This window comes from Pan troglodytes, chromosome 17 (genome assembly GCF_028858775.2).
Source record: "Pan troglodytes isolate AG18354 chromosome 17, NHGRI_mPanTro3-v2.0_pri, whole genome shotgun sequence".
Taxonomy (NCBI): domain Eukaryota; kingdom Metazoa; phylum Chordata; class Mammalia; order Primates; family Hominidae; genus Pan; species Pan troglodytes.
In genome coordinates this window covers 46,482,173-46,502,533 of record NC_072415.2, presented here as the reverse complement: position 1 = coordinate 46,502,533, position 20,361 = coordinate 46,482,173, and the positions used below count along the sequence as shown (strand labels likewise).

The 20,361-nt window shown below is 40.0% G+C and overlaps 1 protein-coding gene across 13 annotated transcripts in view; it reads right to left on the bottom strand.

The window, feature by feature from the left end:
- Window positions 1-20,361, bottom strand: part of FHOD3 (formin homology 2 domain containing 3) — a 483,155-nt gene that overhangs the window by 82,517 nt on the left and 380,277 nt on the right. For all 13 annotated transcript variants that reach the window (XM_016933551.3, XM_016933549.3, XM_016933541.3 and 10 more), the window contains 3 exons: window positions 15,724-15,858; window positions 10,111-10,161; window positions 3,890-4,104 (listed from right to left, as the gene is read on the bottom strand). In XM_016933551.3, the coding sequence (XP_016789040.1) occupies window positions 3,890-4,104; window positions 10,111-10,161; window positions 15,724-15,858 (401 nt within the window). The remainder of the gene's footprint in view (window positions 1-3,889; window positions 4,105-10,110; window positions 10,162-15,723; window positions 15,859-20,361) is intronic.

Below are 20,361 nucleotides of genomic sequence, written 5' to 3'. Positions count from 1 at the left end.
GCAAGGAGGGAACATAGTTCTAGCTCTCCGGAGAAGGCAGCTTAACCCCGGGATGCCCTCCAGGGACCACCATCAACATATGGTTTTCAGGTGAGTAGTTTCTCTCTACTCTGTTTCCATGAAATAGGTTACCTGGATCTGACACAAATTGTGATAAGAGGTTATCTGGCTATCTTGACTTTACTTATGGGTACACAGATTATTATTATTAGTTTTCATCCTCAGAGAAACTTTCTCAAGAATTATGTTGAAGAACTCTATCCTAATTAGAACACTGTACCTTTTCTGACAAAGAGAATCACTTAGGTGCTTTCAGAATCATCTATGAGTTTCTAAAAATAATAGGAAATAAACTTACTAAGTAGATATTCTGATGTCTACCCCCAGGGATCAGTGAAAATAAGGAAAAGATATCAAAGCAATGAATGAAGAGATGCCTTTCCATGTTTGCCCAAACTCTGGGCTGACTGTCTCCATTAATTCCAACACAGTGCAAACGGGAACGTGTATATGTCTTTCTTTCCCTCCCTTGGGCTGGTACTTTTAGAAAGAAGGAAAGTACTTAGACCATCATCACCAAGTCTAGGCAGTATGGGGACATACATCTGCTAAGCCCACAAGAGGGTCAGATGGAAAAATAATTCAAGCATGTATTGACTTGGTGGTGGGGATTAGGGGCATCATTCATACAAAAGTTATAGCAGATTTACCTGGGGAAGCTTTTGGCTGAGAGATCTCACTAGATGGCATATCATGCTATCAGTATTTATCATTAGCCTTTCCCTTCTAAAAAGTATGTTTTGTAAGACAAAAGGAAAAGGAGTTTTTAATGTTTTCCTATCTTCTTCTTTCGAAAGTTCTTCAGAATCTGAAACAGGAGTTATAAAAGAAAGAACCCATAAAGGGACCTGTACTCCTGAGGCACAGAAAATTCAATAACAAATATTAGTTTTTCCTTTTCTTGTAAATATAATTCTGAACTGTAGGCTGCAATTTTTGCAGATGTTGGTGAGAGGGTTAGCAAAGGGATGGTGTGGCATTAATATGAATAGCAATGCAAACATGGTAGAGCCATGACTCCATGACAAATGGCTGAGATGGGCATCAGAACACTAATTACACTCCCAGCACTGTGCCAAGATGGTCTGAAGCACAGCTTTCCATCTATCTGGGCCTCAGTAAAACATGGATAATAACATCTCCCCTACCTACCCAGATACGTTTGGGAAAAAGGGGCACAGCACTACAAAAATGTGAAGTGTATTATGATTGCATGTTCCCACAAGGATAAAGAGTGAAAAAGCAAGGCAATCCCTGGCACGTTTGGACATCATGCCAGGTGTTTGGTGCAGGACCAACATCTGGATGTGTGATTATATTTTTAATTCTTCCTCCAGATGTCAGGATACTGGAAATGCTAGGGATAAGCAAAAGGTTACTTTTGAACATTTGAAAATGGGACTTGGTAAAAAGAATATACTATTAATTGGATGCTAACAGAATGCTTCAAAGAATAAAGTAGGCTGAGAAAAACTTGGTGACACCAACTTTGCATTTCTGTCATAAAGGCCAATGTCTACAAAGCAGAAGGAAACCTCTGCGGTTCTTTCTGAGACCACCATCTTTTCATACACTTGCGATGTCCAATTTTATAAATCAATTACATATCAGGACAAGGAAGACTGTTTGCTCTTGCTGATTTGGATCCTGATTACTTAACATACAATGGACAGCTCTTCTAGATCTCACAGGAGCCAGTACTTTTGACTTTCTTCCAGGAAAAAAGCAAACAACATCAAATGATGCTAGAATTCTTGGTTATATGCAGATTCAAGCCCAGTATTCCTCTTTCAGAAGCAGGTATCATTTATTGTGTGATTTTGGTCAAACATTCTCTCAGTCTCTATTAATCCCTTCTCTGAAGAGAAAATAACACTTGCAAATATTCTTTCTTTTTTTTTTATTTTTGAGACGGTGTCTCACTCTGTCACCCAGGCTGGAGTGCAATGGCATAATCTTGGCTCACTGCAACCTCCGCCTCCTGGGTTCGATTCTCCTGCCTCAGCCTCCTAAGTAGCTGAGATTACAGGCATGCGCCACCATGCCCGGCTAATTTTTTTGTATTTTTTTTTTTTTAGCAGAGACCGGTTTTCTCCACGTTGGTCAGGCCGGTCTTGAACTCCCGACCTCAGATGATCCACCCACCTCAGCCTCCCAAAGTGCTGGGATTACACGCAAGAGCCACTGTGCCCAGCTGCAAATATTCTTTTGAAAGCATACTGACATATCTTCCCCAAATGCATACTACACACACACACGCGCACACACACACACACCCATGTATACATGAAATGACTATTTTCTGTATTCTTACTGAAGCTGAAATATTCTTTTGCAGTGGCTAGAATGGTCTCAAGTTAAACTGTAATTCAATCAAATATGTAAGAAATTCTCTTTTGCCACAAACATCAAGGAGAGAAATTGTCTTTTGCCACAAACATCAAGGAGATTAAAAATTTGAGGACAAATGACATTTACAGACACTGTCAATTCCCTCTCAGCTCGGGGCTGTTCTGTACTTCACAGTTTAGACAATCATTCTGTAAAGGACGGGAGATACAACTTTTAGTTAAACGTCCCAGGATAAAGTGCTGAACCACAACTCTGCAGGAGGATATCTCTCATATTGCCTCTGGAAATACCACAACGTAGATAATAGCAATGATATAAGGCAGGGTTTGGAAAGCACACGGCTGTTATAGAACAGTCTCTTTTCTTGACTCTCAGAGTCTCAATATTTTAAGACCGACATTACTCATCCATGACTGAGCCATCTGCCTGGGACAATCTTCCATGGCTCAGGGATCGGGAGTAACGGGACGTCACGGGAAGCTGTGGAGGAGCCGGCCCGCTCCAGCAGAATGAGCCAAGGCTTGGAGAGCCAGCAAAGAATTGGACAGACAATATCGTTCCATTATATCCAGTTCTGCTAAGGTCATGGAGTCCGGCCTTGTTTAAATTAAACTTTATGCCATATTTAGTCAACCCTCCTAGAATTAAAAGCTTAATGCCTCTGCTGTCTTCAATTGGCTAAGTCTACATCAGGCTGTAAGCCATAACACTTGACTAAAGCAAACAGTGCTAGCAGGAGGGTTAGTCAACACACACTGTGTAAACGCTGCTGAGAACCATCCCTGTGTTAATGTGAAAGAAAACGGACCCACAGTGTGCAGAGCAGGCAGGAAAACAGCTGATGCTCAAGGCTGCAGTGTACAATATCATCGCGCCTCTCCAAATAAAGTGAAGAAGACAGAATATCTCCCAGGAGAGCTTGCCTGTCTGTACATAAGCACGTACACACACACACCCACATCCAACCATGTGCCAGTGATTTTTACAATTTGAATTATTTTCCTTCTTCCATATTTACCTTCTATTTTCACTAGGTCCACATTTTTCTTTGCTTGCTGTAATTAATTTTATTCTCCTTCAGTTTAATTTAAACCAGACTAACAGTTCCTCGGGTAAGAACATTCGAATGTTGGTCACTTGATTGGGCAGACCCACATCTCAAAATGATAAAGTATTAAATGAATATTCCAGTATTTAGGATTAAATGTTAAAGTAAAGCTTATTTTCCATATTCTCCTTTTTCCATGGCCATACATTGACAACTTTGATGAATCATTTTGCTTTAATATAAGTGGCTCTGAAGACGTCTAGTTTGTTAGTGACCAGACAGTTGCAGTCACAACCCCCCTCCCCCAACAAAGTGTACCCATAGTTGCTGTCTCAGTATTAGCCTGCAGGTTGAAATCATCACTACTGCCGTGAGGAAGCCTGTCTGATGTTAACCTGTTCATTTTCCCTCTACTCTCCCTGTACTCACCTTGGGGATGGTGAGGGGTTCCTGGGGAGGAGGCAGACACCGTGAGAGCCTCTTGAGAGTCTGAAGACGAGGGGCTATGGCTCAGAGGAGCCAGGTAGGCTGGGGCTGCTGGCGAGGTCAGGTCCAAGGAGAGGTCGGCTCTGCCCCGGCTCACACTCCGGCTTCTCAGCTCCTTCTCGTGCTCCTCAGCTGCCAACTGTTCCAAGTATTTGTATCTGAAAGTTAAATTCCAAAGGGTTTCCGTCAAACGAAAGAGGAGCCTGTGGCTGATGCTTGTTTATGGATGAAACACCTGCAGAATGAGCCGGTTTCCTGATGCACACAGCACAGTGCAGGGCTGGCTGGAGGGTCAGCCTGCCAAAAACACCCAGCAAAGCCAAGATGCTAATGATTAAAAATCCCACGTCACTCATAACCAAGCAAATTGGGGGAAATGGCAGCATCACACAGTCCCTAGATACTGGATCACTGCTGCAGAATCCTATCTTGCTCTTTTAGGGAACATTTGTAAATAAGCAAAACAGCAATAACCACCACCAAAAAGCCTCAAGAGTGATGGCTGAAAACCAAACCCCCTCGGAGCTCACAGCTGTGAAATGGGTGGGTGCCTTGGTGTGGCAGAGAAAAAAAAATGCCCCCCATATACCAAAGGGGGTTGCTTGGATGAAGGCCTGCCTCTCTGAATTTCTGAACCTGCTTCAATACTAACAGCAATGCAACTGGAATTCACTTTGTTCTCTCAGTGCTGACCATGGAAACTTTTTTTATATTCTAAAATATTTCTGAGTAGGAATCAGACATCCAATAGCTTGAACCTGACGTCACATAGAGTTTATTCATCAAAGTCAGTTTAAAGAACAAAGATACATCTGTTTTGCATTTCAGGCAGGCAGAACCCACTAACTGTTTATTAAGACCAGCTACCAATCATATTCCTCATAGTGCGCTTTATAGATCAGACCAAAATAACTTTGAAATGTGTGCCTCTTCCAGATGTCTGCTAATTTTACTCACCATTATTTTTTCAGAAATAAATTTATGCATTCAGCTGTAACAGGTTTCTTACTACCTTACCTACCACTAAACTTTGGAACAGCTTACTCAAGACCCTCACTTTGCATCTATCCAATTCACTGCTTCAGTTCCTCACAATGGGCATTAGACATGGTGTTCCTCATTTACCCAGATAAGAAAGGCAGAGCACATATTTAAAATATTCTAAAACAATGCATTTAAAAAGCATGCATTTTTTGCATCCCATCCTCAAGGTGGGTGTGGTTTCTCCATCTGTAATCCTCACCCCTTTTCCCTGCCAGCCCAAAGGCAGTCCACCCTTCGGACCACACTTGCATGCGCATCTCCCTCCAGGAAGGCTGCCTTGACCACCACAGCTGGAAGTGATCTTGGCCTTGCCTCTGAACTCATGTCGGATATGTAGTCCCTTCAACTCAGATGGCATTTTACATTTACTGCCTGGCATATTTAGTCATCTGTTCACATGTGTATGTCTGTTTTCAAAAAGCAAATAATAGGATTTTCATGAACAGGAAGATTACCATCCTCTGTTCTTTCCCTCGGTGCCTTGCATTTGTGGGCTGATGGGAAGCAGGCAGAGCATGCAGGGAGAAGCCTGCAGAGTGGCACCCCACCTGCAGAGGTCCACCTGCAGCCCAGGATGCTGAGGGAGCAAATGCATCCCATTTCATTTTTGTGGGGAATGAGCTTGCATTCATGGTGAATCTCTGATAAAAGGTGTGTAGTACATGTATATGTAGACACAAACACTTCAGGCTTGGCCAAGAGCACCACCTCTTGAGGGGTAAGAGAGGCAACAAAAGGAATGTGTTTGTGGCCTTAATTCAGGCCAGCAAGAAAAAGCCACTTGGCTGTGGAAGTAACAAGAACCTTGAAAGAAAACAATTTTAAGGGTAAGAGGCAGGGCCTCCAGCAGGTATGTGTTAAATGGGATGGTGGCAAGTTCAAGGCCAGAAATGCCCTAAGTCCAGGAGGAGTTGTGAGCACAGGCATTCCCACACTGCTGCCACAGGATAAAGGCGCAGGCAAGAAATGAGTGCAAATAAGAGAATCTGGACAGGTCCAGGAATTCAGGAGGTCAGAATCCCACGGCAAGAAATCAAATGAGTCTGGGGTGGGTGGTGGTGATGAAGCCCTCAATGAAAGGCTTCCAGCCAGGAGGACATCCACTTGCTGCATTCATTTTTGCTGGCTCATTCCTGGTCCTGGCCTTCTGCATGCCTCCCTGTGGGCAGCCAGGTGGGCAGGAATTTGTGGGGAGCCAAAGGGTTTAACCCACTTTCTGGGAGACTCCAGGGGCCACTCATCCCAGAGCCTGTATATATTTGACTCAAATGCTATTCCTGTGTACCCTTTGGCCTCACAGATGCCATCACTGAAGATCTGTAAGACATGGGAAGAGTTAGAGGTTTAATCTGAATTGTCCCAAAACATGATGTTTATGTGTTAGATAAAAATGGTAGAAGCAGAGGTAGAGAGATGGTGAGTTGTTGCTTCATGGATAAAGAGGTTCAGTTGTATAAGATGAGAAGAGTCTGGAGACTGGTTACACAACAATGTGAATGCACTTAATGCTACTGAAATACACATTTAAAATGGTTAAGATGGTCAATTTCATGTGATGTGCATTTGATCATAATTAAAAGTTTTTTTTTTATATGGCGGGGCAGAGAGGCATGGAGGTCAAGAGCACTAAACCTTTCTGAAAAAGCAGCAGCAGCGTTCATCTGCAGTGGCCAGAGTGGTGAAGGCGGTGGGCTGGTACGCGGAGACGGCCACGCCACAGGCATTTACGGTGTTACAGCTTAGCGACCCCTCCTGCCCCACAAGAACCTCCAGCAGTTCTTGGGGAGGAAGCTGGACCTATGTCATGACCTTTTCCTAGACAATGACTTAAGTGCTATGGGGCCCAATAGTACTTGATCTGAGGACCCACCGGCCCATGCAATGACTGTCACGTATCCCTGCTGCCACGCGAAGCCACACTCAATCCACAGACCGCCAGAGCCTCCTCTGTGGGAAGCACCGGGCTTTCTATCCACAAACCACAGCCCCAAGAAAAGACTTCCTACTTTTGCTGCCTTCATCCAAACATTCCCATTTATCCTCTGCCTATATCATTTGTTTGTTCATTCATCTTTTCATTTATTTATTGAACGTTTGTCAAGTGCCTGTCATGTGCCAAGAACTGTAGTGGGCACTCAAGATTTAATAATAAACAAGGAAAAATCCCACCCTCACAGAGCTCACAGTTCAGTGGGAGAGAGAGACAAATAAACCACTGGGATGGCAGGGCTGGTACTGCGGCTCAGTCTCTTTTCACAGGGCCCTACAGAAACTCTGCTTGACTTTAGATGAACCTAGACCTACTTACTGATGACTTTTCCTGCCACACTTCTATTTGGAAATTCTCACTTACATTAAAGTAAACTCTGGCTCCCTTTATCTTCTGCCCTGTTCTCAGTCCTTCTAAGCAAGGCTCAGAACCCTTTCTTACTGCTTCATTGATCATTTTCATGCACAATTTCCAAAACCCTAGCCCAGTTCCAACCTTTTCTTTGCACTTTGTTCCCATAGCCCCTGTTTGCTATAAAGCATTTCTTCTCCATGCCCTGCTGTCTCCCTCAGACTAACAAACCCAAACAGAAGTATCCTCCTGTGCTACCCCCCAACACACCCCCAGCCTGGCTCATTCCTTACTACACACACTTCTTTTTTCTCCTTTAAATTATTTGTGAATGTCATTTTAATCAATCATTATCCTATAAAGCCTTTCTTCTAATACTTAAAAGGATGAGAAGTAGCATCTCAACAGAAACTTACTCCTGGTCTGCACCATTGCCAATAACATGGTTTGTCTGAAATTATGGAGTGAGATGATATGAAATAATATAACATGTATCCAGATGGTCACTACACCTCAAAATAAGATGACATTCATCTTGTTACAGTTACATGATACAAACCTCAAAAACCATCTGCTGTGACTCTGGCTGTCTTTTTCTGAGTCTTGCATTAAGGGTAAGAGATGTGGGACTTGACGAACACACATTGCTCTATCTGGAAGAGTTACTTTTCCTTATTTCTGTACTACTTCCCACCTCTGATCTCTACTAGTTTCCATTTCCAGATTCCATTATACTTGGAAATCTTACTTTTTCCTGGCTTAGTAGGAACTCTTAAAAGCTTTTGAAACAGGGATGAAAGTCTATTTCCCCTAACTCCCATCTTCACCAGGTTATTCAAGAAGAAAACTAACAAGAAAAATGGCTGAGCCAAACCAAAGGAAAATGCATGCCTGTTTCCCTAGACCTCCGTGTAAACAGAGAGGTGGCTTCAAGGGAAGAATCCCACAGTGGGCCTGGGGAGCACACTCCTGTGTCCAGGCTGATGGGCAGCCTGGGAGCAAAGACTATGGGCAGAACCAGGGGAGAGAGGAGAAGCAGCAACCTCCTCTTACGAGTTTGCCAGACATAAGTGAAGTCTTGTTTGGACAAAAAAGAGCAGTAAATAATATCCAGAAAGAGCTGGACTTCCGTGGTTTGGGGAAATTTTGAAGTCAGCTGAGCCAGTTCAGATCTTGACACAGCACTTAAACCACCTCCCCAGGAGCTGCCAAGCCTTGTCTGTGTGGACTTAACCTAACAGTCAAGTTGTTGAAAGCTCAAATAAGTACAGAATCTGGGGGGAGAACTAAAATAATAAAATTTAGTTCCTTATGCCTGGGCAGGAAGTCAACCGCATTTTCAGTGAAAGTATATGTGATGCCCTCTGATGTAAAAAACAGGTACTAGTGAGAAATATAAGCTTCCTATTTCTTTAGCAGCATGTTTCACTCTAGATTTGCCAGCCACAACTGGTTATTAGGATGACAATAATCAAATAGAATGTTGGAATCAAAGCAATGCCATCATTTTATTTAAGAGGTTGATCTAAGCATCTAATTCTTAAATTGAAGACAGGCAGTCTCCACTCTTCCCTGCCTCAGACTGTCCTGATGTATTTATCTGGTGTTTAGAAAATTAGCACAATTCTACTTCTTATTGGCCCAGTCCAGAAATTGTTAGGTTCCCAGCTGGCTCCAGCATAAAAGGTGTTAAAAGCAGCCTTTCCATCTCTCCATGCAGTCACCCCACCTGGTGGTAGAGGGGACAACTGCAGGCTATAAAGAGCTGGGGGTGAAAACTTGTCTTTTGCCAGTCTACCTGTAAAACCAGTTTCCGCTGTTTCTCTGCATTTATTAGACACTGAACATCCTTGTATCTTTTATTGAGATTCAAAGCACGTTGCCATTGAAATATACTACTGATCAACACCAGAGTTTTGAGCTGCTCTGTTATATGACCTAGGCTGGTTCGAATATTACAGCAACATTTTAATAACATACTTCTTAATCTTATAAAGTAATGTATCTCATATATGTTTTTCTTACAAAATTGTATACAAATATTCTGTGGATAGAAATTTAAAAATGTATTCATGCATTTTCTAGTTAGCATCACAAACCACAAAGATTCGTACCATAAATAAAGTAGTTTTTAAAATGAAAAAAGAAATAGTTTACAGCTTGAATATTTTAAATAAAGCTGTTGGTTCATTTACTCATTTACTGATTCCATATATTATTCCTAAGTCCCAACTACATGCCAAGCACTGTGGTGGGTACTGGGGAAATAAAGGAAATCTAGGCATTGTTCCTGCCATCGAGGAGCTGAGTACAGTTCAGTAGGGAGACAGGTAAGCGACCAGGCACACCCAGAAAGAATCTCAGATATATCTAGTGCCCCCAGCTGCTGCCTGGCACAGTGTGTATACTAAAATATTTGTTGAAGGAGTGCTGACCATGTGACATAAAAGCACGCAGTAGGAACATGTAGTCCAGGCTCAGCAGTGGTGGTGCAGGGTATTTCAAATATATGCCCTATGTCATTATGCTAACATAAACGTGCTCATTTGAAGGAGAGTTTTGAAGGAATAGACACACTTAACCATGATGGCACCAAATGACAAATCCGTACTTTTATTGGAAAATTTAGGTAACTAGTACACTCTGTTCTGCAAAATGCCAGCTATGTAAGGTTTTAGGTGAAGCAGTTATATTTTAATCGACAGTCTCTCTGCATGCTAGGTTAACAGTGCAAAGTCACATGCCATTCGTTACAATGGGAAAGAAGAAATATACAAACCTTTCTTCTCTTGCTTGCCTTTGCTCCTCTCTTTTGTCTAAATAATCTCGGCTAATGGAAATATGTAGAACAAACAAACAGGAAAAGAAAATAACAGAATTAGATACTCAGAAAATTACCAATAAATTATAAACAGTATATCATGAAAGACTGTCACTGCCTCAGAAATGTAAAATGGTTGTAGCTGAATTTTTAAAAGTTTAAAGTCTGTACTTCAAAATTATTAAATACAATTGATCTTCAATACAATCACAGGGATTGCAGAAAACATAGGATTATTGGATTCACCCAGAAACACTACTAATTACTTGTTGGAAAGAATGTAAGTATCTGAGGAAAGAGAAGTTTTTTAAAAATCCATAAATAAAATACAGCAATAACAAGCGAGCAATAGCTTTTGGAGGTGATTAGCATCCAGTTGAGCTCTCGTAGCTTCATAACAGCCATCTTAAGAATTAAATCTAAGTTCCTTGGCCATTTTATGTTGCACTCCACAAGCTGAATATTCCTTCCACAACCCAGGATTTTTTTTTTTTTAATTTCCAGGATACATGAGGGGTGTGCAGGTCTGTTACATAGGTAAATGTGTGCCAGGGTGGTTTGCTGCACCTATCAACCCGTCACCTAAGTATTAAGCCCAACATGCCTTAGCTATTTATCCTGATGCTCTCCCTCCCCAATCCCCCCACTGACAGGCCCCAGTGTGTGTTGTTCTCACACAGAACAGTGAGAACACATGGACACAGGTCCCCTCCCTATGTCCATGTGTTCTCACTGTTCAGCTCCCACTTATGAGTGAGAACATGTGGTATTTGGTTTTCTGTTCCTGCATTAGTTTGCTGAGAATGATGGCTTCCAGTGCCATCCATGTCCTTGCGAAGGATGTGATCTCATTCCTTTTTATGGCTACATAGTATTCCATGGTGTATATGTACCATATTTTCTTTATCCAGTATATCAATTGATGGGCATTTGGGTTGATTCCATGTCTTTACTATTGTGAATAGTGCTGTAATGAACATACGTATGCATATGTCTTTAAGATAGAATGATTTATATTCCTTTGGGTATATACCCAGTAATCGGATTGCTGGGTCAAATGGTATTTCTGGTTCTAGGTCTCTGAGGAATCGCCACACTGTCATTCACAGTGACAACCCAGGATTCCTTCTCCACATCCATTACACTCTCAGTTTCTATTCTGGGATCACTGAAGCTCCTGCTTTGTTCCTTCTCTTTTGTCTGTACCCACAGATGACCAAATTTTATGTTTTGTTTTTCTGTTCCTGCTGTTTTCTTAATTTTAATGTTTTGTTTTTCTGTTCCTGCTGGTTAGGTTCCAAATTGAATCTAAGTTTAAAACTATGTGGTTAGTCATCTCTCACTGGACTGTTTACTTTCTTGGAGAATCCTAACATCATGGTTTTCAACACTGGACCTCATAATATAGTTTAAATATTCTATTTCTTGGTGTACTGATAACTGGATATAAAGGGGCAGTAAGTTAGACTACAGCAGTGTAGGACCAGGAGAAAAATGCAACAAGGACTCAGATTTGTCATCGTTTATAAACATCCAACCTCATCACTTTCCACACTAGAACTAAATTTCCTATAACTCAGAAAGCTTAAGACCATATTCAACAAAAATGACAATAGATAAAGAACAACTTTTAGATGCTTTGCAAAAAGCACGAGGAGCATAAACAATTTAAATCAATGAAATGGCTGATAAAAGGTCAGTCATTTGGGTAACCTCAGGAACTACTTTAGAAAGCTTTTCCTATTTATTTTTTGAATTTCTTTTCATTCACATCCTCAGAAATATGGAACTGCAGTCACCATAATTAGTAGTTGCCTATGGTTGATTAGCATTCATTAGTGGAGGAGGGCCATTTTGCCAAGGTCTCTCTGTGTTCTTAAATGACAAGTTAGAATCACTTGAAATCAAGAGCAAATGGTTAACAGTTATTAGCATGGCCTCTGATGACAACCTTCCCAGGCCTAATTCTCACTCTGCCAATATATACATATGAATAACATAATTCCTGTATATTATAATGCATGGGCAGGTGCAATGGCTCATGCCTATAAGTCTAGCACTTTAAGAGGTTGAGGCATTAGGATCACTTGAGCCCAGGAGTTCAAAACCAGCCTGGGCAACACAGCGAAACCTCATCTCTACAAAAAAATACAAAAATTAGCCAGTAGTCCCATGTACATGCCTGTAGTCCCAGCTATTTGGGAGGCTGAGGTAGGAGGATCACCTGAGCCTGGGAGGTCGAGGCTGCAGTGAGCCAAGATGGTGACACTGCACTCCAGCCTCGGCAAAAGAGTGACACCCTGTCTCAAGAAACAAACAAACAAAAAAACCCAATGCACTCTTGTCCTATTCTCCTATACTTCTGGGACTCCGATGACACGAATGCTAGACGTTTTGATGTTATTACGCAGGTCCCTACAGCTTTGTTCATTTTTCTTTCAATTTTTGTTTGTTGTGTTTAGTTTTCAGGTAGGAAAATTTCTGTTGTTCTATCTTCAGGTTCACTCATAACAATGAGTTCCCTTTCTTCTCTCATAGCAATTCTATTTGGCCCATCTGACAAATTTTCTATTTTAATTTTCCTGTTCTATATATATGTCCATTTGGATCTTTATATCTTTTTTTTTTTTTTTTTTTTTTACAGAGACATCTTTTCATTTGTTTCAAGAGTATTTGCCCTTACTTCCTAAAGCATGTTTATAATAGCTACTTTAAAGTCTTTAAATGTATAATATCTATGTCCTTTGTGGTTAGCCATCTTTTAATTCTCTTTTCCCTTTGAGTTAAAATTTTCCTAATTATTTTTATGATAAGTTATTTTGGATTGTATTCTGTACATTTTACATATTTTGTAATGAGATTTGAGGTCTTATTTAAATTCTACAAAGAATCTTGATTTTTGTTTTATTTTGTATTAGCAGGTAATCAACCGGGTTAAGTTCAACCTGCAAGTTGTAACCTGCCTTCAGACATTGGTTCCAATATTAATTCAGTTTTCTGGGATCTGGGTGGTGATCCACTCCCACTCTGTACTTAGTTCTCAAAGCCTATGGCATGCCGTGTAGGTTTGAAGCCACATGTGTACAAATCAGACATGCATTCAGGAGTGCTCTCTTGATATCCTTGCTCTTTGTGGCTTTCCTAACACTTTCTGGCTCCTTGGGTTTCCTTTTATGGTCCTCCAGCCAGAAGGCTTGGGCTTTACTTTCCCTGTCCTGCTGCATACTTTTGGTAACTGCATCTGCATCTAGGACAATATAGCAGGAGGAGAGCACAGTGATATGCCTAGTGATCATGGGGTCATAGCTCTTATGGTCAGAGGAAGAGTTCCCCTCCCTCCCGTTTCAGGCAACTGCCTGGACACTGCTGCCATTGCTGTGCTTCTGTAGCAATATTGTTTGGGAGGCTAGGGTAGGAGATAAAGAAATAACAGGAATTCTCTACACTTTTATCTTTAGAAATTCCCTTTACTGTGCCTCGGTCTGGAAAAAGAGGACTTCTTCTGGGGTTCTTTTGGTCCAGATTTGACATACACTTCTAGGTTTGGGTGCATTTGAGTACATGCCAAGTAATAGTGAAGGTAAAAAATGGTAAACTCTCACTGGTTTTGTAAAACTGAATTTTAGTCTCCCTTCCTAATTTCACCTGCTGTCTTTTATATTTCAGAGTTTTCAGAGCTCCACACATTCTCTCCATGATTTATGGTTGCATTCAGCAATGAAGAAGGAGAGACAGGATGGAGTGAATGAATTCCATTTTCCCCAGAACCAGCACTCTGTTTCAAGAGGTTTTCAATAAAACACTTTGGATGTAAGCTAATCTCTGAATTTTCCATGTATTTCACTCAGATTCTCTGCCGCTATTTGGTGGTAAAATATGCCAATCTCCCAGAAAACCATAAATCAGGAAGCATTTAACCTGTTCCAGAGATTTAAAAAATTGGTCTTTCTAAAAGTGACAACTTCCAGAACTACCCTCATGAAAAATGGTGCATACAGAGCTGGCATTTCCAAATATCGTTTGGTAGAAATGTGACAGCTCAGGGTATGCTACACTATCTTGATGGGAAATGATGTTGGTTTACTTCATGCAGCCCATTCACCCAGTCTTAGAAAAATGAGGATTAGCATTTCAAAGACTTGGCATTTGTTTTCAAGAAGTAGTGACTTATAGTTAAGCAACTTCACAACTCTGCTCATATTTTGATCATTTTTACAATTACACATATACTTCCTGGCTTCAGAAAAGCACAAGTTATTGGCCGGGCATGGTGGCTCATGCCTGTAATCCCAGCACTTTGGGAGGCTGAGGCAGGTGGATCACTTGAGGTCAGGAGTTCAACAGCCTGGCCAACACAGTGAAACCCCATGTCTACTAAAATTACAAAAATTAGCCAGGTGCGGTGGTGTGGCCTGTAATTCCAGCTACTTGGGAGGCTGAGGCAGAAGAATCACTTGAACCCAGGAGGCAGAGGTTGCTGGGAGCCAAGATTGCGCCACTGTACTCCAGCCTGGGCAACAAAGTCAGACTCTGTCTCAAAAAACAAAACAAAACAAAACAAAACAAAAACACGTTATTAAATCTGTAAATCCTCATTGACAATGCCTTACATTCCTTGTAGATATAATGGGGAATAATTGATGGGAATATTGTTTGCCAAAGAAACTGAACTAAGGAAACAGGAGGTAGAGATGGGGAGAAAAATGAAAAGAAAGAATGTAGAAGCTATAGGGTAAATGACTTCGAAGGATTAAGAAGGAAGAGAAAGTATAGGAGGAGGTGGGGAAGAAAGGGGGAAAAGGGAAAAAGGATATAAGGAAGAGGAGAAGGAAGTAATGTGTAAGGAGAGATACACCAACTGTTTTTCATTCCATAAAGCACAGCACAGCATGAAGCCCAGGGGATGGGTGTGAAGGAGGATGACCTGGAGAATGTGGAGAACAGGTGGACTGGCTGAAGGAGAAGCCGAGGCACACTGGGATCAGTGGGGACAGACAGGCCAAGATATGGAACCTGGAATGAGCTATAGCCAGGAACACATCCTTGAAGCTGTACAGAGACCAGGAGATCGGGGGAAATGGGCTGAGAGTAATCAACACAGTGACTTTTCCCCCCACATAGCAAGAGATTATTGTTTACAAAAAATATTGAAGATTGTTACAGGGATCAAAAAGCAAACCAGAAAGTGGGAAAAGCATTTCTTTTTGGGCATCTGATAGAATATGAATAAAACATGAGGACCATTAGGAAGAGATGGCAAATTAAGTTAAGATAATTACACTCTCTGTCATCCGGAGGGCCTGGATAGGACCAGGTAGGTAATGGAGGGCCCAAGAATACTTGAGTCCCTAATTGTATTTGGCTGACTGTGCTTCCTGCCATATGGTTAGAGAAACAAAGGCCATAACAAACCAGATCCAGCCTATTTCAGGTATGTCTTTCTCTTCCTTAAAAATACAGACAGAATTTTCATTACTTCCTTTAATGCCAATATTAAATGTATACAGTTGTAAAGTCACATGCTTTAATTTTTAACTCATTATTTAAAAAAAATCTTAAGATCCTTCTTACCTGAATTTGTTTCTTTCTTCCCGCTCTATTCTCTGCAACCTTTCTTCTCTCTCCTGCCGCCGCCTCTCTCTCTCTGCTGCCAGTGACTCTTGGTGCTGCCTGAAGGATGATGTGAGAAGACCACTCGGTGATGACCTGGAGATACAATGAGTTAATGTTTCAGTTGCTTGGCCTGTGATTAAAAGTACTGAAGTAAGCACCAGTCAGACCTTGGTTAGAATTGAGGGTCTGCCGGTACCTAGGCAATGCTTGGGGGAAATCACTGAAGGCCTCGGGTCTTCTTGTTTCAGATTTTTGTCTGTAAATTGGGGAAAAGTATCATACTGCGAGTGTGCTCACAGGAAAAAAGGTGGTAACAGACAGAAAATAGCAAGCAACATGCTTGACATGTAAGCAGCCCTCAAGAATGGGAGTTATAGAAGTATTCCAGGAATGTATATACATTCTATATATACTTTACAGTTGGTCTATGTTAAGACGTAGATAAGCTAGAATCAGCTTTCAATCTAAAACTATTTTCTACCTATCTATCAGGTAATACATTCATTATTTGGGTAACAGGATCATTAGAAGCTTAAACCTCAGCATCATGAAAGATACCGATTAACAAACCAGCACATGTACCACCAAATCTAAAATTTTTAAAAAAGTGATTTTATAAAACTATTTTCTATTATACATGCACTAAAAATATTTTACTATATATCAGTCTCACAATACACTTCTTTAGAATAATTGAACAAGGCAATGAGATGACAGATGAGGACAAAAAAACTTGCAATGGGCTGAAATGTGAATAGAATTAAGGAAATTTCATTCTATGACATTCTATGTCAAGAAGCATCCAAGGACTCAGCATGGTCAAAGGACAGGCAGTGGTATTAGTAACATCACACAAGAGTCTGGACTGTTCACTGAAAATGTGTGTGAAAGCCTCGGAGAGAAACCACAGGGTGAGTATCACAGGAGATGTTAAATCAGAGAATGAGTGGGAGAAGAGAAAATCAAGTAACCGTATGACATATAAGGAAAGGGGTTAGCTATGTAAAGGAGTCTGATGGATCTCTGGAGAATAAAATCTGTTATGGACAATTGAGGCCTTCACTTACGGAAAAAAATCTCCAAAACAAAGAGAAAAATATTTATGAAATATATTTTGCCAATTTATTTATCCAAGGATATAGCTTGGGTAAAATCCTACCTGGATTCAGTGAAAAATATACCTGCAAGGTGGGGAACACAGATCTCAGTGCAGGAGAAAGATGTGACTTTCATATTACACAGACTGCCATGAGTCCCACAGATGTTCTCCCTAGAAAAGGTGAGTCACCTATGGCTATCACTCATAGGTGGCAGGGAAAATGGAGGGAAGAAACCACCATCCCTGGCAGCTACAGGGAGGGACTAACCAAATTCAATATTCCAGGCTCACTATGGAACTATTTCCATCAGCTCTGGACACTAAGGCATAGATAGAGTTTATTTATCTTCCTCATAAAAGAAGTTCAGACAAACTTCTAACTTTTGTAAGCTATTATTATTTTGTGGGAATTCTTCCCTGCTGTATCCAGCCAAACCTAATCAACAATCAGAGTAAAGAGGTTTGTAATACCTCTTGCACAGTAATTGATAAAATTGTTATGCATATAATAGATTTGTTTAACCCAATTAATAAGTTTTATCTAATAGATTAACATGTATATAACCTGGTGCCCAAATGGGAGAAAACATATTCTTTCAAATATATAAGGACTCCTCAAAAATTGACCATCAATTGTGTCACAAAGCTCAAGAATGAATGCCACAAACTGGTTTCACACGAGCTACCTTACTGATTATAATGCAACTGCATTGAAAATCAATAACAAGGAGATAAATTTGAAAAAAATCTATATAATTGGAAAAACTAAAACATGTCTAATAACTTAGGTCAGAAAAAAAAACATGGACATTAGAATACATTTAAAGGGTACCAGAATGAAAAAGCTGAATATGAAGTTTTGTAGAATACCTCTAAAGTAGTATTTAGAAGGAAATTTATTGTCTTAAGTATTTATATTAGAAGAAAAGAAAGAGTAAAAATTAATGAGTGATCAGCTCAACAATTGGAAAGGCAACAGTGGAATAAATTCAAAGAAGGCAAAAGGAAAAAAATAAAGATCAAAGACTAATAAAATAGGAAAACGAAGGTGTATAGACAAAAATCAACAAAACTAAAAGCTGGTTTATAATTGTGAAAAACCTAATAGACAAGTTCCATCAAAATTATTCAAGAAAAAGGGCCATAAATGAGCATATTCAGGAATGACAGGTAAATACAATTATAGATATAGTGACCAAAAAACATTACAAAAATAAGGGGAAATTTTTATAATACACTTGAAAAATTAAAGAAATGGATGATTTTCTAAAAACTTATAATTGACCAAATCTGATTGAGGAAGAAATAGAAATTTTGAATAGCCCTGTTAACAAAAGAAATTGAGTTAATTAATTACAAATATATTCACACCCATGAAAAAAAATCCACGGAAGTCAGATTTTTAATGTGATTTCTACTACTCAAGGAAGAATTCAAGTTAGACATATGGAAAGTTTCAGACAACATAAAGAAGAAAAAATCTCCACAACCCATTTTACATGATTCATATTACTCTGACACTAAAGCCAGATAAGAACAGTGTGAAGACGGCAACTTATATACTATTTGCAATTATGAACACCAACGCAAAAATCTGAAACAAAATCACATTGGGTTTGCCCAAAAAATGTAAGGGTAATGTAAGATGACAGTATAAATGAATACAATTTACCACATTAATAGTTTATTGGAGAAAAACCATGGCTACCTCTGCAAATGCAGAAAAAGCTTTAAATTCAACAACCATTTGTTATTTTAAAAAAACCCTTTACTATGCTTAGTAATAGAAGAAAACTTTCTTAATCTGACAGTGTGTATTTGGCAAGGAAAATTTTTAAAACTAGAGTAAGTATCTTTTTTTCTTTCTTTCTTTCTTTTTTCTTTTCTTTTTTTTTTTTTTTGAGACAGGGTCTCATTGTCACTCAGGCTGGAATGATCATGGCTCACTGCATCCTTGGCCTCCCGAGCTCAAGTGATTCTCCCACCTCAGCCTCCTGAATAGCTGGGACCACAGGCATGCACCATCATGCCCTTTTAATTTTTGTGTTTTTTGTAGAGTTGGGGTTTTGCCATGTTGCTCAAGCTGGTCTCGAACTCTTGGGCTGAAGCAATCCTGCCTTGGCCTCCCAAAGTGCTGGGATTACAGGCATGAGCCACTATACCTGGCCAGTATCATTCTTAATGCTGAAATATTAAGAACAGTTTACTGTTAAAAATAATATAAGGATGTTTCCATCATTGCTTATATTTGACATTATTCTGGTGGTCCAAGCCAGAATACTAAGAAAAGTAAAAAGCATAAGGAAAGGAAAGAAATACAACATCACTATTTACAGATAATCTGACCATCTATAAAGATAATCCAAGAAAACCTATGTTATTTTATTAAGAGTCTAGCAAAGTTTCTATATATAAAACATAGAAATAGCAATTACATTTTTACATTAGCAACAATTTACCAAGTTAATCATAAGCTAACTATGAAATTACTTAACTAATAATATGAAAGACCTTTATAAAACCTTATTAAAAGACCCAAATGAAAGCTATATCACATTTATGTATTGAAAAAAATCAATGCAGTCAAGATGCCAATTCTTTTTTTCCAATTAATACAATTTCAAATCAATATCCCAAAAGGATTTTTCATGAAATTTTACGAGCTGAGTCCAAAATTTTTACACAGGACCTGAGGTTTTAAGGATAACCAAGACAATTTTGAGTAAGAACAAAGCAGAGCACTGGCCACATTCAATATGAAGCCCATTCTGAAACCACAATGATTGCCCGTCAAAGTGGTCTTGGTGCACGAATGAAAACATGGACGAATGGAGTGAGACAGTGAGCCATGACACAGACTCATACACAGATAGAATCCTGATTCATGTCAAATGTGTTATTACACATCTGTGGGGAAGTGATGGACTGTTTAACAAATGGTGCTGAGACAACTTTTAGCCATATAAAACAAAATACAGGCTGGGCATGGTGGCTCATGTCTGTAATCCCAGCACTTTGGGAGGCCGAGGCGGGATCACCTGCGGTCAGGAGTTTGAGACCAGCCTGACCAATGTGGAGAAGCCTGTCTCTACTAAAAATACAAAATTAGCTGGGCATGGTGGCGCATGCCTGTAATCCCAGCTACTGGCTGAGGCAGAAGGATCACTTGAACCTGGGAGGTGGAGGTTGCAGTGAGCATAGATTGCACCACTGCACTCCAGCCTGGGCAACAGAAGCAAAACTCCATCTAAAAAAAAAAAAAAACAACTAGTCCCACCTTATACCAAATATAAAAATAAATTCTAGATAGTTTAAGTGAAAAATGTAAAAGACAAAACTTTACAACATTGAGATCTCAAGATATGGAAGATTTTTTTAGACCAAAAAGAGCAACCAAAAAGGAAAGATTTGATAAATTTGCATATATTAAAATTTAAAATCTGTGCACATTGAAAGACTACATAAGAATAAAGAAGAGCAACAACCTGGGAGAAACT